The sequence below is a fragment of the Rhinolophus sinicus genome, chromosome 11 (assembly GCF_057876585.1).
Source record: "Rhinolophus sinicus isolate RSI-liver-muscle chromosome 11, RSI-T2T, whole genome shotgun sequence".
NCBI classification, from domain to species: Eukaryota; Metazoa; Chordata; class Mammalia; order Chiroptera; family Rhinolophidae; genus Rhinolophus; species Rhinolophus sinicus.
This window is the reverse complement of record NC_142511.1, coordinates 18,813,402-18,830,869: the sequence shown is the minus strand read 5'-3', so window position 1 is coordinate 18,830,869 and position 17,468 is coordinate 18,813,402. Positions and strand designations below refer to the sequence as shown.

The 17,468-nt window shown below is 44.1% G+C and overlaps 1 protein-coding gene across 3 annotated transcripts; it reads left to right on the top strand.

Moving 5' to 3' along the window:
* Positions 1–4,195: 4,195 nt before the first annotated feature.
* SERTAD4 (SERTA domain containing 4) lies at positions 4,196–15,516 on the top strand. 3 transcript variants are annotated; one of them, XM_019714501.3, is made up of 4 exons: positions 4,196–4,584; positions 9,566–9,757; positions 10,974–11,089; positions 12,972–15,516. In XM_019714501.3, the coding sequence occupies exons 2-4, from the start codon at positions 9,583–9,585 to the stop codon at positions 13,740–13,742; spliced, it is 1,062 nt and encodes a 353-aa protein (XP_019570060.2). In that variant the 5' UTR covers positions 4,196–4,584; positions 9,566–9,582; the 3' UTR covers positions 13,743–15,516. The 3 variants fall into 3 exon arrangements, with proteins under 3 accessions (XP_019570060.2, XP_019570061.2, XP_019570062.2); XM_019714502.3 differs by lacking the exon at positions 4,196–4,584 and adding an exon at positions 4,601–4,780; XM_019714503.3 differs by lacking the exon at positions 4,196–4,584 and adding an exon at positions 5,938–9,085.
* Positions 15,517–17,468: the final 1,952 nt, after the last annotated feature.

Genomic DNA, 17,468 nt, shown 5'->3' with positions numbered 1-17,468 from the left:
ACCATTCCAAATACACTAGACTAGACAGAGTAACTATTAGGTTGGTACAAAAATAATTGCGGTTAAAAAGGTTAAAAATAATTGCAAAAACTGCAATTACTTGTGCACCAACTTAATACATATACTTCATACACTCGAGTATCTCTAGTAGCCTTATTCAGGTTTGTGTACATATGTGAAACTGTCAGTCAATTGCTCAATCAATTATCACATATTTATAGAGCGCTTTCAATACGCCAGGCATTTCACTAGGTGCTGGAGCTATAAGAGTGAATAAAAAAGACAAAGTCGCTGCCCTGGTGGACCTTCCTTCCTATGGAAGGAGATAAGTGATAAATAGAATAAATACATAAAATATAGAGTTTATGAGATGGTGATACGTTCTTTGGATAAAAATGAAATAAGATGGAAATGAAGTGCTAGAATTTTAAGCACAGTGGGTAGGCCTTGTTAAGAAGGTAAAATTTAACAAAGACTTGGAAGAGGTGAAACATTGATACATGCAGCTATCCGGGGAAAGAGTATTACGGCCAAAGGGAATAGCCAGTGCAAATGTCCTGAGGTAAGCACAGGCCTGACGCTCTGGAGGAACAAAAAAAGGAACAGAAGAAATTGGGAGGTAAGCACAGGCCTGACACTTTGGATCCAGAGTAGCTGGAGACAGAATCAGGTCAGAGAAGTAAAGAAGACTTCCAGTCTGTGTAGGCCATTGTAAGGGTCTGGCTTTTACAATGAGTGAACTGGGAGTCTTAGGAAGAGTCTTAGTACAAATTGAATCATTGGCTGTTCTGCTGAGACTGAACTGTAGAAAGGGCCAAAGACTGAAGCAGAGAGAGCAGTTAGGAGGCCTTTGCAATATTCCAGGCAAGTGATGATGATGGCTTGGACCAAGGCAGTGACTTAGAGATGATAAGTGATCAGTCTAGACAAATGTTAAAGGTAGATCCCAAAGGATTTTCTGATGTAGTCAATGTCGGCATAAAAGGAAAAAAGAGTCAAGGATGACGCCAAAGGTTTTTGCATGAGCAACTAAAAAATACTGTCGTTTATTAACTGGAATGGAGAATATTAAGCGTGGCATAGCCAGAGGAGAGAGGAAATCAGGGGTTAGGTTTTGGATTTGTAAAGCTCGCGATATCTAATAAACATCCAAGTACAGCCTGGAGGTCAGGAGGGAGGTCTGGACTGGAGATCTAAATTCGGGAGTCAGAATACAAATGGTATTTGAAGCCATGAAACTGGATGAGATCCATGAGAGTGGCTAAAAGGAAGAGACAAAATTCAGGAACTGCACTTGAGGCTCCAACATTCAGAGGTCATAGAGAAGGGAAGGAACCAGTAAAAGAGACTGAACAAGACGAACCAGTGAAGTAGGAGGCAAACCAGGTGAGTATGTTGTCCTGGAAATGGAATTAAAGGTGTTTTGAGAAAGAATGAATGATCAACTTGGTCAAATGCTGCTTACAGGTCAAGGGAGACGTGAACCAAGATCTTTGATTTACTGACATGAAGGTCATTGGTGACATTCACAATAACAGTTTTAATGGAGTGATGGGATAAGAAAACCTAACTGGAGAGGGTTTGAGAATGGGAGGAGAGGAATTAGAGCGATTGACTATAGACACCTCTTTTTGTTGCAAAAAGGTTGCCCTTTATTTTAAAAGACAGTAATTCTGACTTTTTACCTATCCGAATGAGCATTGTGTGCACAGCAATCTGAATTAGTCAAATTTTATTTGAGAAATTCCCCTTTCAAATGACAAAAAGTTTTTGTGAAATGGGTTTCAGCAGTTTTAAGTCTGGCACTCTCTTTGTTAACTGAAGAAAAACAATCACTGCCTTCAGTGAATTTGCAGCTCAAGGGATTTTAAGTTTTATAATCAATTTCTATCTTGGAACTTCATACACACACACACACACACACACATAGCATCATAATTCTCAGGTTGAATATTGAGACTCATTATAAATACATTTGTTCATTCCAACTATTTCACTATGGATTTATAGTTAGTTCTTTTCTTGTGCCATAGCCACCACTTACTCGCTTTAAAATTTTAGACGTTTTTCATCCCATGGACATTTGAGTGCCTTTTCTACTTGTAGACATTGGTTCGTGTTGTCAACAGCTGGGCACTGAATAGCAGAAAGCATTAAGCTTGAGATTAAGGGTAGGGTAGGAAAAGTTGTCAGTAAAACATGCTAACATAATGTATCTATACAGGGCAAGGTCAAGTTCATCCTCAGAACCACAAGGCTGCTGTGAAGTACAATGATTTCATATTTGTGTTGTGATGTCATTTTGTGGTAACATTAAAGCCAAGAGTCCTCCCCACCCAAGGTCAATGCCAATTTCCCAGAAGGCTCATGTCTTAGAGCCAAAGCTCCAAAGATGCCAGTGTAACCCATGCTGATACGTTGTCTCACGTTATTTCTCAATTTTATGCTTAATTTACTCCTTTTGGTTTTATGTATTTTGACACAGCCAAGTGTATGTGGAGATTTCCCCATAGTCCTTTAAATGCTATAAAACTTTAATATAGGGAGATAAAAACAATAGTAAGCCATGCCTCCAAGCCCTCACATTTAGTTCTTTATTTGAGTTGGGCACTAACCACTTTTAGATACTGAATTCGATTTTCAAGTACTTGCATGGCTTCAAATGCCCTTGTACCTTTTCCTTGCCCTCTTCCCCCACCCAAATGAAAATTATACTCTACCCATAACCTGGGCATGCAACACCCATTGCTTGTACAAAATGCCATCTTTACAATTCTTAAGTTATCATCATAATGGCTTATATCATGCATGAGCCAATACAATTTAATGTGATTCAGAATAAAGCCAAGATGCATGTCCCACTCCCAATTTTAGGCATGCAACCCTGAAATGTCTTTTGGAAAAAATGAAATAATGCTCCTGGAAGTCTGTTGAGTTCGTCTGTTTTCAGCATAATTGCCTTCTCTCAGCTTCCTAATACTCTTAAAACCTCTGAGAGTCTTTAATGTACAAAGTTCAACAAAAATACCTTCAAAACAGATTAGTTCTAATTATGTTTAATATTTGTTTGCTGCTTTATTGAATAAACTACATTTGCTTTAAAAAAAAATTCACTTAACTGCATGTCAGTCACCCAAATTTTAAGTGTACAAATGAAATGGAAAACATTTATTACACAAATTTAATTACAATTCTAAGAAATAAACATGCAAATTAGATAGAGTTCAATTTGCAGATGCTAATCCTCGTCCTTGATCTTGCTCCTTTCCTCCATGACTTTCAGTCAGTGCCTCTCCTTTATTCCTAGGGAGCCAGCCAGCCAGAGGTTTGCTTTTTTATAGTCGGAGGATCACTGTTTTAAAGAAGTGTTATATTTAGCACATCTGGCATAGTAGCAGTAAACAAACATTACAGTCTTTGTAACACTTTTGCGCAGGTGCCTTCCCCCCGATTTTATTAGGTCTATGCCTTGCAAGCCTCTGCATTCATTACACCTGAAATGACCCATCTCGACTACAGAGGGGTCCCTAGACAGAAGTTATGAATTAATGTTCCAAAACACAAACTCCAGTTGAGCCCAATACAGAGGAAACTTACCATTTGCAAAATAATGTGATTCTGGGGTGGTTTACGCTACATTCTCTTGACCAAGGACAATCTCCATTATTACTATTTTATTTCCTGGAGCTTTCCCCTTGAGGCTCCCCACCCAGAAAGTGTTGCCAGTTGAAGTTGCAGCAGGACCACGGTTGCTTTTGTATACACTCGGGAGGGGACTGGGCGGGGGCAGAAGGCGAGGGGGGAGTAACTGCTTGGTCCTGCAAAGACATCTGTTTCTCATCTCCGTTTGCTGTGGCAGAGGAGAAGAAAGTCTTTTGCAAAGGGTGGGAAAGGCATAGATTTTTTTTTTTTTTTTAATCACACGCACACACAACAACAACAAAACTAAACCAAATTAAAAAAGAGAGAGAGAAGACATCTCAGAAGGTTGCCGAGTGAATACATTATTCTGCTGGAACCGAGCCCCCCGGGCTAGGGCGGGAGCCGGGAGCGCGTGGGGTCTGGGCAGCCGGCTGGAGCTGAGCCCGCGTGTCCCCGGGCACCGGGAGGGGAGAGGAGGAGAGGGGGGAGGGAGGGCGGGAAGGAGGCAGGGGGCGGGCTGGGGTGGGGGTGAGGGGAAGGCGCCCCGTGTGCTGCCTGAGGAGCGGCGGCGGCAGGAGCAGAGGGAGGGAGGGAGAGCGGGCGCGCTTGTCATGTTCCCTCTCTCACCCTGGGGGCATCCTGCACAACCTCTCCTCGGAAATCCACGGGGAAATGGCAAACAGGATTGACGGGTTTCACACGCTCCTCGCTAGACAGAGCCGCTCATTACCATAACCGTCTGCAGCGACGGCAGCACGGCGCCCCAGTCGCGGCGGCGGGACCTGCCCGGACCCTCGCCCGCCGCGCACCAGCGGCCACCGCCGAGCGGGCCGCGGGGCGGGACCCGCGCGACTGTGCACTGGCGGCCGGGCTGGCGCCGAGCCCGGAGCGGACAAACAGCAGCTGGACCGCTGCGGCCGCCGCCTCCCGGCTGACCCCGCGGTAAGAGCCGGGCTGCTCGCGGGCAGCGAGGGCGGAAGGGCCCAGGCCGATCCCTGGGCGTCTGCTCGCAGGACTGGCACCCACGCGGCCTCCCGCGCGCCCTCCTGGCACCGGGACTGCGCTGGGGTCACCGAGTGTACTCGCGCCGGCCGGAGCAGGACCCGGGGCGGCGTGGGGCCAGGGCACAGCTGGGCACGTAGGTGGCGCGGGCTTTTCGCGGGGCTGGGGTGCGCCGCGGGCGCCTTTCCCGGGGCGGGAACCGCCGCCTCCCTGGCTGCTCCGGCTGCCGCCCTCGCGCACCGGGCGGAGTCCAGGACCGGGTGGGGACCGCAGGTCTGGTGAGACCCCAGGGTCTTCGGTGGCCACTCAATCCCTTATCCTAGGGGACGAGGGTCAGTCGGTAGGAGGGATGCCGCCAGGTCTGGACGCCGGCGCCAGGCAGGTGGGGAGGGAGAGATGGTGGATGTCAGGAGCGCGCGTTTGTAAGAAAAAGGAATAGCTGCAGGAGCTGACACCTTCTGTCCTCCGCCACCTCCGCCCCCGCACCCTCCTCGCCGCAGCCGAGCCGAGCCGCGCTGCGGGCGGTGGCGGCTCCTCTGTCCTCAGCTCACCTCCCCGGCGGGCTCGGCTGCTGCCCGCCTGGTCCACGCCTCCGCCTCTCTCCTCCCTTCCTCCCCTCCCGCCTCCTCCTCCCTCGCAACTTTCCCGAGTGTCCGGCTGGGGCGGCAGAGGCTGGGGGTGGCGCGGACTGGGCGGACGCCGGCGGGAGGTGCGGCCGTGTCCCCACAGCCCCGGTCCTACGGATGCGCAGGGCGCTCCCGCAGCCGCGGGCGCGGAGTGGGCTTGGCGGGCGAGGGAGGGAGGGCCGGGCGGGATCCGCTGCGGGCTGGAGCGCGGGCCGGGGCCAGCCTCGCCCGCTGCCCTGAGTCACTTCCTTGGAATCCTACCTTTGGTGTTTATTTCCCTTAGAAGGAAACTTGGTTTTAAAAAAAAAAAGGAGAAGAAAAGAAAGAATAATAATAGCTCTTATTCTTCAGGAGAGACGCAGGACTCGAGCACCGCGGAAAGACAACTTGCCTTTGTTCCCAGACACTTGGGGTGTTGTTTACTTTTCTCCTGAGGCCGGTGGCAGGCAGGGCTCTGCTTGCTGCCCCAGAGCGGGCGTCAGAGGCTTCCGCACGGACCCCCGGGGGGGTGTCTGATGCGGGAGCAGGGACCTGGTGGCTGCTGCCAGCCTGCAGGGTGTCGGTTCTCCAAACCTCCCACCTCAGGCTTTGGGCCTGGGATGGAGAGACCTGGGGCCGGGTCTTGGACACTCGAGCAGCCCCCCCCCCCCCATCCCCACCCCACCCCTGTCCCCCTCAGGGCCAGGACCCGAATTCCCAGCACCAGGACCTGACCTAAAGCTCCTGGCCTCTCTGAGCTACAGCTGAGAATGTACTTACTTCCCAGGGCAGACAGGTGTATGCAGGGACTGGCAGAAAAGAGACATCTGTGTATTAAGAAGGGTTGAAGGCTTTTATTCCGCCCATCCAGCCCCTTCCACCACCACCATCACCAAGGGCTGGTTGAGTCGTTGAGATCTTACTAGGAACAGTGTCGAGGTCAGGGGTGTGGTTCCACGTGGGCAGGACATTTAAGACGGGTGGCATCAAAGGTGCATTGAAAATAGCAGCCCTTTACTTCCTTGCTTTTCAGTACTGGAATAAGACCTCTAACTGCTGCAATGCTCTTAATCAAAGGTTCTCGAATTTCCAGTGATAGATGGGGGAGGGATGGGCAAAGAATGACCAGGAGCCCCTGTTAAGTTCAAGGTGCGGCTGAATCTGGACCTACTCTGTTCTATGTGCCAGCCACTCCTATTAGCATCAATAGGGCTCCTAGGGAAGAACAAGCCTAAGTCATCTGGAAAAACCAAATTGCATAGAAAGAAATGCCTGGTAACTTTACTGTGAGTATTTGCTGGGGAAAAAGCTTGACATTTTAGCCCTCAGTCTTCTGGCAATGCTTGAGGTGTCATTCCACTACATCTACTTGGCTGACAAAACAGACACGCAGGAGCCTGAGGATAAAAGATTAGGACCTTTTTATTTTTTAAACCCATGTGTAGACAAAACACACTTGAACACCCGTCTTTTGAATCCTTTCACCTCTGACGTTAAAAAAAAAAAGTTTACCATTAATGTATATCTTTTTTCTATATCTAATATTAACAGCACACAGATTTGTGAATTTAAACATCTGAATTCAGTAGTAGAATTATAAGGTAAATCTTATCATACAAAGAATAATGACAGTTTGGATCTGTACATATAACACAAATGAAAAAATCATGTGACATGTTGGTGCTTAGCGCCACACACTCCCAATTCTTCATGAACGTTAAACTTGCCCTCTTAATTTGTTAACATCCAGAGTTAAGTCCTAAATAGACTAGGGGGACTCAATTTCAAAATGTCCTCCCCACTCCCAAATAATGACAACTCATTTATATTTTATTCAGACTTATTAAATCACTTGTGGAACTCGGCCTCTCCAGGTTAAGATTTTGTGTGTAAAAGTTTCCAATTCAGAAAAGAAAAATTTAACTGAAATTGGGTGTCATAAAGGGGAAAAGCCAAGATAAAAACAGTTCTGCCATGTTTCAAGTTCAAATGGGTAATGATAGAATTTCGTGTACTGGAAACAATACTAACAAATAGAAACCCTGACACCCTTAACAACCAAAACAGCTACAAGTCATTAAAATATAAACAAACTCTTACTAACAAAGAAGAGCTCAGGGCCCACATAATGTCCTATTAAACAAAGGTAATTGCTTCTAGGGGCCTGCAAAGGCTTTGCTTCCTGAAGGGGCATGAATTTGTCAACCTGCTTTGGTTTAGATGTAATAAAAGTTCAACACAGGCAAAAAGCTTGGATCTTATTCCCAGAATCCAGCACAAAAAGGAGTGTAAATTTCAAGGTGGAAAACATTGTTACAGTCTCTAAGAGAGGGCTACTGACGCTGAGAAGAAGCTGTAATTCATTTGTTCCTGGCAATAGCACTTCCGGATACAATTGTCTTAGAATAGGTTAAGAATTTCATTTTGGACTATTTCATAAGAGCCTCCCAGGGAATAAATTATCATGAGGTTTGATACCTTGTTCGGATGCCAAGTTTGAGGGGTGATAGACAGAATGGTGTAGTTTGTTAAATTAATGTAGTCTAAATTTTGTGGTTGATGAGTCAAAGAGCAAAATTAATGACATGTCCCACCATTTCTTTTTAGGGAATTAATTGAAACTCTTTTTTGTTTCTCTTGTAATAAGATTTTCTAATAAGTCCTAGCTGCTGCCTCTTTGGAGGGCATTTAAAAAGAGAAGGGGTAGGTGATTTAGAAGCCCCAATCAGCTGGGTCCTAATTCTAGCCACTGACCTGGACACCTCCACTGTTTGTCAGAAGGCCTTGCTTCATTCTTCAGTGGTTGGGATGGAATTTAGGGTCTCAGAGAGAAGCCTGGTGAAGGGTGGAGTCATGCTGCCAAGAGCTGCTCTGTTAGCCAGAAGGATATTGTCCCTTTAATGAAGCTGTTTCCCCTTCTCCTGGTGTCTTTCCTCCTTTTACCTGGAAGTGGACCCTTGGTATAACGTGTAGGTAATAATAGTCTCCCACGAGACAATGGGAGATTCACCCTTTCCCCAAAACATTACAAGCTATATACTTTGGAGAAGAGAGCATGAACTAGACCCTTAGTGTCTACTTGAAAGACAGTCAATCTGCAGAAAGCAAGCCTGACATCACTCTTTGTGACAGTTCTTTGTACTGCAAAGTGAGATAGTGGAAGTTTGGCTCTTCTAAAGGAACTGGCACCATTTTAATAAGATACTGAGGCTACTCTGCTGTCACCGCTGATCTATGGCCCCCAGGTCTTTTTACTTTAGTATCAGACCCTCTTCTCCCTTGAACTCACTCTTGACCCTACCTTGAGCCCTACTTAGGACCAAGTTAAGACTCTGGTCCACCATTGAAATGCCCCACCCCCCACCTGGATTACGGAGGAGCCCAGAGCACATCATAGAGAAGAGAGGTTCCCAGTCTCCTTAAAGGCCACAGGGAAGAACATGAACTGGGGAGAAGGGCAGTGATGTGTTGCCTCTTGGAAAGTTCCTGCCTTGTGTCTGGGCTTTGCAGTGTAAAGAGTTGTTGGCTGCCTCTGGCCCTGAAGCCCTGGCTCCTGTTTAATATTCTGCCTGCTCCGTTGATGTTGTGCTTGGCTCCTGTGGGACTGCAACTCACGGCTTGAAACTGGAGCCAATTTTCTGTCTTCATCTCTCAGTGTTTTGACTGGAGGCAGATCCAGTTCAGGCCGATCAGGGCTGGTGGAAACAACTACCAAGTGTGTCTCTGTCTGCTTCGCTTTGGGAGAAGAAAGTGGAGGGAGCCCCAGAATGTTGTAGAGGAACTGGCCCTGCGGAAACGAGAGGAGGAGGGCAGCAGAGCAGACCAAAGCTGAGAGCGTCAGTAGGGATTCCGGTGGAGATTTCTGCCTCCCCTACTCTTTGCTTTTGATTGATTAGCAGATTTCATCAAAGGAGACTCCCAGGGGATTGACTAGAAAATTGATTTTGCCTTATTAATAGAAAGGAAGCGCAAGGGTTTTGGCCTTGCCTCCTAGCGGTACATTTTCTGCAGGAAGGTCAGAAGGAAAATGTGTTTAGGAGGCAAAGCAGCTGTCTGGAAGAGGGCTGAAGGGAATCTGAGAACAATAAGAAAGGGGCTTTTAAAGATCCGCCCATGAAATGCAGATTGCTGAACATAGAGGCTGAGCTAATAGCAGCAAGAAGAGTTTGCTGAGGTTTTCTTTGAAAAAAAATAATAAAATGTTTCAGGGTGAAGGGGAGGACCAAGAATTAAAAGTTTCCCAAAGCAAAGGGACGGAGATGCGAAGACCATCCCCTGGCTGGCTCTTGATTAGGGCTGTTTTCTGTTTTTTTCAGATCTGAGGCTGTCAGAGATGACTCTGGTTCTGTCCATGAATAGATTCTGCGAGCCCATTGTCTCGGAAGGAGCTGCTGAAATTGCAGGGTACCAGACACTGTGGGAGGCTGACAGCTACGGAGGCCCAAGCCCCCCAGGGCCAGCCCAGGTTCCTCTGCAGGGAGACCGGGGAACCGGTCCCCCACTGGCAGGTACTGCTCTTGACCTTTCCCCTGCTGCCCTCTGAGGCCAGACTGGTGGGATGGGGTGGTGTCTGGTGCACCCCTCTGAGCTGAGCCTTGCTCTGGGGACTTCTCAGGGTGCCTGTGCACCTCTCTGAAGTGAGCCCAGGGCTCCAGGGAGAGGACCACAGGTGATATTTAAATTGCATCCAAATCTGAGTCTGGACATGTACGGCTGCTTCGTGTGTAGGTCATGGGTCTGTATTTTTAAGAGAACTGAACCAGATTTTGAAACTCTCAGTTGGAGTTTTGGTTTTCAACCCTGTGGAACTGTATGGTTCTCTCAGAGCTGCACAAGCCCTGGTGGGCTCGACAATTAAATCTTCATCTCACGAGACAAAAAGAATCTGCACTTTGGACCCGCAGCTTATGTGTCGCTTCTTTTTATTAAGCACACAATTGGTGTTTGGTATTCTGGGGAAAAATATCTCACAGCAGAAAATAGAAATATGTTCTTTTGCATTCTTTATTCTTGTGTTTTAAGGTAAGTTCCTTTGGTTATTTGTGTAGTACTAACAGTTAAAAAAAAAAAAAAAAAATCCTGCAACGTAAAATAACTACTTGTGATGTCTGTTCTGCTAAAAAGCATGAAAAGCTGTGGTCTTTAAAAATTAGACCCTACTTGAATTCATGGTTGACCTGTTACATTTTTGAGAGCAGAAAGGACTTTAGTTACCCAAAATTTTAATTTAAAATTGCATATTTTGAAAGAAAAAATTATAACTCCAGTGTACAGATAATCATTTGTTTCCTTACCTAGAGCCAATAATATTTTAAACTTGTTTGATTTTTAGTGCTTACAGCTTAATATGTATACATTTGAACAGAGGTGTTATAGTATCATGGATTTAATTAAACAATTTGAATAAATACTAATATTTCGGAGTTGTTACCCTCCTTCCCTTTATGAATTTTGCTGTTTGCCTTTGCATAGAATTAAGGGTCTGAGTATTTAGTAAATGCTGAAATATGTCATTTTCCTCTGTAGTTGTCTAGAAATCCTTGCCTGGCCTGGGTCGCAGGATTCTGTATGATAGCAACTATTAAAACAAGTGTTTATTTTTAATCACCACATGTACAGACAAATACGTAGCCAAGTTATCTCCTAGAAGAAAAGGAAAGTATTTTGTTTGGAGAACCTCTGGCAAACCGCATGTCATTTGTCATATCTGATTTATTACCACAGGATCACATTACAGGGGAATTTCAAATCCTATAACAGCATCCAAGATCACATACTTTAAGAGGAAGTATGTGGAAGAAGAGGATTTTCACCCACCACTCAGCAGCTGTAGCCATAAAGTATGTTTTTTTAATAGTCATTATTTTTATTAAGAGTTTAAGATACTTAGTAACAGTTGCTTGATCCATTTCCAAAAATTAAATTGTTCCACCCAAGCAATGAAAATGAGCCACTACTCATCAGAGCCATATTAATTGTTGTCACTTTTTTGGGTCCTGTGTTATTTTTCACAAGGAGTTGAAGAAAAGAGCCAACGGGAGCTCCTCTACCCAGAAATAACAAAATTATATAATCCAAAGAACATCTTTTTTACAAATGACTTCATTTTTCTCAAGTTGTGTTAAGGGTTATGGTTATTCCACGTTTTCACATGTCCCGAAATACACTAGCTCTTCTGCGAATGGTCCCCACTCTGGGCTCTCTCCTGTGGCCAGTACCACTTCTGTGTGCCCACATGGGGGTGGTTACGCAGGGCTTTTCCCGACCCCTTAGGGGTGGACTCACCCTCCCTTGAATGTGTGCATGAAAGCATGCACTTCATTGTACACGCATTACATATGTTTAGTTTGTTAAAAATACATAATTCATTTCCGAGAAAAGACCAAAGCTAACTTTTTGCACGTGTTAGAAGAAAATAACAGGATCCGAAAAGGGTATAGAAGTATGCAACTGGACACCTAAGCTTTTCAAATACCAGTTCTTTTTCCTTATGGTTGTCTTCCTTCAAAAAATAGCTGATGATTTCATCAACCCAAGACCATCGTTGTCTGAAATGCAGAGAGCATTTTTAGTTTTTTGATTCATCTAGCTGTCTCCTCTTAGCCCCACCCCCACCCCCATCCATTAGATGCTGCTTTGTCCCTACTCATCAAGACATTGGCAGGGGCCGGGCTTTGCCCTGTGTGTGTAGTCCCTGCATTTGGTCAGCCTGCGCTGGTTTAGTTCACAGCTCCTCAGGTAATGCTACCAGTTGGCTTTTTTATGAGCTGGAAGAGCTGGCCCCCAGGGCACAAGCAGTTCATTTCCATTTTAGTTTCTGTGTGGTGGTTGTAGCAGTTTCCCAATTGCCACTGGATTTTACCAACCATCACACAGTGATGTGATGGTATCACCCAGCTCAGGAGTGAGTCCTCTGGTTTTCTCTCTGAATCTATTCTCCTGCCTGTCCCCAGAAGGACACCAGCTTTGTTCCTTCAACTGACAGATCCTTCCTGGTTCTGAGCTTGCTTCCTTATCATTGTCCCCCTGTCGAGCAAGGACAATTGCAAGTATGAAACCCAGAGGATGAAAAGAGGGACAGCACTGAAAGCCAGATCTCATGCTCCTTGATGGTGAAGCCAGGATTTGAAGTATACTCATGAGGACTTGCATCTTGGCATCTCTTTAAAAACACTTGTTGATGTACAATATGAGTGTGTTTGTGTGTGTGTGTGTGTGTGTGTGTGTGCATGTATTTGTATATGCACCCATAAAAGCACAAGTATCGTAAGAGCACAGCTTGATGAATTTCACAAAGTGAATAGATCTATGTCACTAACATCTGGCTCAAGAAGCAATATGACCAGGACCCAGAACCCTTCGTGGTGCCCCCTTCTAGTTACTAGCTCTCTGCCTGCCAAAGAAACTGTTCTCCTGACTTCTGAGAGCGTGCTGTTGTGTGTTTCGCATCCCCCTCACTGCTCCTTAAAAGAGACAACAGCCTGACCTGTCCTTGCTGAGGTCTGCATTGTGGCCGGATTCCATGGTGCTTGGCCAGGCGAGTGAGTCAGGAATGGGGACATTAGCAGCACGAGGGACAGCATCTCTAAGTAAACGGGGGTGGGGGAGACACACAGGACCACAACATGCCCAGACCCAGAAACTGCCAGGAAAGAAACAGGCTGTGATGATAGTTTTATGTAGTCCATTTCCTAAGCTTTCTCTTCCTTTTTTGATTTTTAGACCATCTCAATTTTTGAGGAACGAGCCCACATCCTTTATATGTCCTTAGAAAAGCTAAAGTTTATCGATGATCCTGAAGTGTACCTCCGAAGATCTGTCCTTATAAACAATTTGATGAAAAGGATCCATGGAGAAATTATCATGCAGAATAACTGGTGCTTTCCTGCCTGCTCTTTTAATGGCACCTCTGCCCAAGAGTGGTTTATGGCTCAAGACTGTCCTTACCGAAAACGACCGCGGATGGCCAAAGAGGAGTGTGAGAAGTTTCATGCCTGCTGCTTTTACCAAGAATGTGGTGGTCACTACCTAAATTTACCCCTTTCGGTTAATGCTAATGTCGGAAGTGCCTCCACCACTGCCTCCCCTTCCTCTTCCACCTCTTGCTCCTCATCTTCCTCTTCCGCTCCCCCTCTGCCTTTACCGAGTTGTTCCCACCAGGTGGATTTTGGTGTAGGCAGCGCACCTATTTACAAGGGTGATGGCCAGATACCTGCCAACGAAATCTTTGTTACTAATGTCAGGTCACTTGGTGTTCAGGAAAAGGCCAAATTAAATGATGAGAAAGCCAATAATGACACCGGCAGGGATGGTGGCCCCCTGAGCCATGAACCTGTGGGAAATGACCTTGCTTTTGAGTGCAAAGGCCAATTTTATGATTATTTCGAGACTGGATATAATGACAAAAACAATGTAAGTGAGTCTTGGAAAAAGTCCTTGCGGAAAAAGGAGCCGTCACCAAATAACAAACTGTGCTGCAGCAAAAGGAAATAGAACATGAGCCGTCTTATCACCGAAACTTTGAAGCATGCCCAGCATGATCAATTAGCTCTCATAAATTTTACTTTGAATGGATTTTCTAGTTTTGTACAACTGATACAATTACGCCATGAACATGCCGTGCCATTGTAATACCTGGAAAGCAGATTGCATAAAATATCTGTATAGTAGGCATCAGCGAGCTACTTATAAATGTGGTGATTTTACCAAGATAACAGTTGACTTAATATTTAAAAGTCTATCCTGGTTTTCTTACAGAAAAGATCAGTAGATTAGACTGAGGGACAATGTGCCCTTGTGATATTTTCATTACCCCCAAGGAGCCTGTCACTAGCTGAGAAACTTCAACGTTTGCCAATTAATTGGGTAGTTATTTGGTAAACAAGTCAATATAACCAGCAAAGGATGTCTGCTTCGTCTATATGATACAGTATTTTTTTCTGAATACATGACAAGACAGGGAGCTAGGTGAATAGCTTCATGGTGCTGTTAAGTACTTGTACTTAACAGTCTGTGTGACAAATGAAAATAGGATGTACCGGAAATGAAACACACCCATCTAGGGGCGAGGACAGCACTAATTGTAGAGGGTACTCTGCAAGTTTCCTCTTGCCTGTGGTGTGGGGTGAGGCTTTTAGACAAGTGTTATACAGGGCGATTTTTGGTGCCTTACTTTATCTTAATTTTTGCCAATGTGAAAATTAAGGATAAATCAGAGTTACAGCAGGGATTTAACAAACAGGAAAAAAACAAAAACAAAAAAAAACAGGGTGGATCAATATTGTTTGGATACCGTTACCTTCGAACTATTGCGTTGAACTTTTGATTCGACATCTCTATTCTTCCTTTATTTTTGATGCCCAATTGCTTTTGAATTTGGCATTTTTAGAAAGGGATGGAAGAAACAAAAGAGAGCTGTTGGAAATCAGCACTAGCTGCTTGAGCTTTTCTATGGCAACGGTCTGTGTTGCTGGGGTTTGGGTTTTTTGGGTTTTGGGTCATTTTGTTTGGTTTTCTTGTCCAATGAAGTTCATGAACCAGTGGCATGCATTATATTTTAATCTGTTTTGCATCATTTCACTTGTTTAGATTATAAAAGCATGTGGTTTTTTTATATATGACTTTGGCTGTTGATTAAGAAGCACAATGTTAATAAATGATGTGGTGATCAATAAGGTTTTTTTATCTTAAAGAATGTAAAGATTTTAGGTTTTGGAAAGTTATTTTGGAGAAATGGGACTCAGTCAGCAACAGCTAGTGTATATTTAGTCAGCATTTTCCTCAGTAATTTCTTTGATTTGTACATTTGCAAGAGAGTTCAGAGTGCCCCTCTCTGACCATTCTTCCTTCCACTCTAGCCAATTCTTCCTGCTAAGCTGTGTTCCAATTCCCAAGGTTACTGACTGACTTGGGCTTCCTTAGACAATACTTCACAGGAACCAAACGCCAAACGGAGGAAATAAGTAAGTCCTCCCAGTTTCTCCAAGATAAAGCTTTTTTTTTTTATTGCTATTAATATTAAATATAGGTCTCATTCATACAGTGTATGAGTAGGATCATAATTTGGACAATGTCCTCAAGGACCAATTTTTAAAACATGTTCTTGTGTTAATGGCTAAATAGTCTAGTAAGGTTTTTGTCCTTTATTTTCAATATTTGATAAACATTTGATGTTCAAAACTTAGATGATAGATGCTTGTATATGAATGTGTTGTTGTAATAAAGTGAGGTTTTCTTGATATATATTTATTAAAATGATCAAAATTCATTAAGATTTTCTTAGTTTAATGATTATCGACTATGCTTCTCTTTTCCATTGTTCTTTCTCCTTTAAAAAACTCAAAACGTCTAAAAATTGAAGTGGGCAGTGACCACACAAGAGTTTTCGCGACAAAAGCGTGCTTGAAGAGGTCAGTCTGATAGGTGTTTTAGAATGGTCCTAGTTTGTAAGTTTAGATTTCTGTGGATTAAGAACATAACGTTAATAAATGAAGTAGTTAGTGATCAATAAGGTTTTATCTTAAAGAATCTAATGATTTTGGTTTTTGCAAAGTTTCTGGAAAAAAAAAATAGCATAACGTGAAGCTGTAAATACTGAATCTTAGTTGATTCCTTTAGGAAATGTCAAATTGTCAAGAAGATGACCAGTATGTAAATGGTTAAAACAGCTGCAGATTATTGCTAGTAGTATTCCATACAATTCTGGATTAATGTTATTCTTAGAGGTTAATATCTTATTTGATAAAAGGGGAAAGCTAGTTGGAAGCCAATTAATTTGTCAAATGTGGCGTTCTTATTATTATGAGTGTAATGCATCATGGAAATTTAAATATGAAAGAAAGGACTTATCCTTTTGCTTTTCAAAAGCCCCAGCATTACCAGATGTTTTTCTTGATGGCCAAATCTGTAAATGATGGAGTTGGTGATTTTCCGCAGCGTTTACCTGAGCTGTGGGCACACGCCATGTGCTCAGTAGAACCCAACAGAGCTTCTCTGCAGGAGAAGTGGTGAGTCTGAATCCAGCCACATTAAAATTCGTAATTTTCAGTCATCAAGTTTTTGTTTCTAGACATTTCCGGCTTACTAAAAGAAACCAAAAAATAATAATAATAATCCCTAAACATCCGTCCAAATAACAGAAATGTTCATGTTGTTGGTACGAGAACATTAGGGCCTCGTGTGTGCCTGCGTTGTCATTTCTGCTCAGGAGATATTAAGTTAGGTTTTTCCAGAGTGGCCAAGGCACCCCTTGGTAGTAAGTTAAATCTATAAACTGGGTTCTATAGTTATAGCCTCAGAGATCGGAAAAGCTGAGACACCTTCCACACCACCCTGTCTACCCACCTTGAAGTAGCACTTTTTCGCACTGCTGTGCCAGCTTTAAGGAAAACCTGATGTAGCAGAATCCAGACTTTTAAAAGTTAAACGAGGGGAAATTTTCACTTAAGAAAATGGCCCAGCTCCCCAAGAGTGCCTTTAATAGCTACTCCCATAGGTGTCTAGGTGCATGTCATTAACCAAATCATTAACCTTTGTCTCTGGTCCTTCCTCTGTAAAAGCAGGTGATGTAGAACAAGGTCTGTAAAGGTATTTGAAAAAGGCCAAGGTAATTGTCATATCCTTCCACTCTTAAAGCCTGGTTTTTCTATACTTCACCTTGAAGGGGTTCTGGGGACAAGATTGCGGGGACGGGGACCTGGGAGGAAGGGAGAAAAACACAAAACTGGTGGAAGTGATTATTTGACAACTAATCAATCAACCTTTAGGGTAAAATATCTTCGGCGTGATCTTGTAAGACAATAGAAATTTAGACCATTTTACACGCCACTTCACTGAATAAATGCTGAAGCAAGTGAATGAAGGTGTTTATTTTTAGAGCTCATAGATATAATTCTGTCAAAGCACGGTTACCCACCCCTCCAGTCGTGAACTTCTGTTCCAGCTCCACTTGATTACTTCCTTTCTGTGTATTGAGGAGAGCCAGACAACACCTTGCAGAAGACATGGGAAGTCATGCAGCAGAGATGTCACCCTCACAATAGATCTCAGACAAGGATATCAGGATTCTTACACGAGGCAGCTAGGCTTTTATACCCTTCAAACAAATTGTGAGCAGAAAACGTTTTTGAAAATAATTAGCAGTTTGCATCCATTTTTATGACAGCCCCATAAATGTGAAGTCACTTCATAGTTAAGGTTATCACATCCCTGCCGGTTTGA

Excerpts from the sequence above, each read along its gene's own strand:
- SERTAD4 (XM_019714501.3), top strand. The coding sequence starts at position 9,583 with ATGACTCTGGTTCTGTCCATGAATAGATTCTGCGAGCCCATTGTCTCG. Across the intron at positions 9,758-10,973 it reads AACCGGTCCCCCACTGGCAG|GATCACATTACAGGGGAATT; the intron begins GTACTGCTCTTG and ends TTATTACCACAG. Across the intron at positions 11,090-12,971 it reads TCAGCAGCTGTAGCCATAAA|ACCATCTCAATTTTTGAGGA; the intron begins GTATGTTTTTTT and ends TTTGATTTTTAG.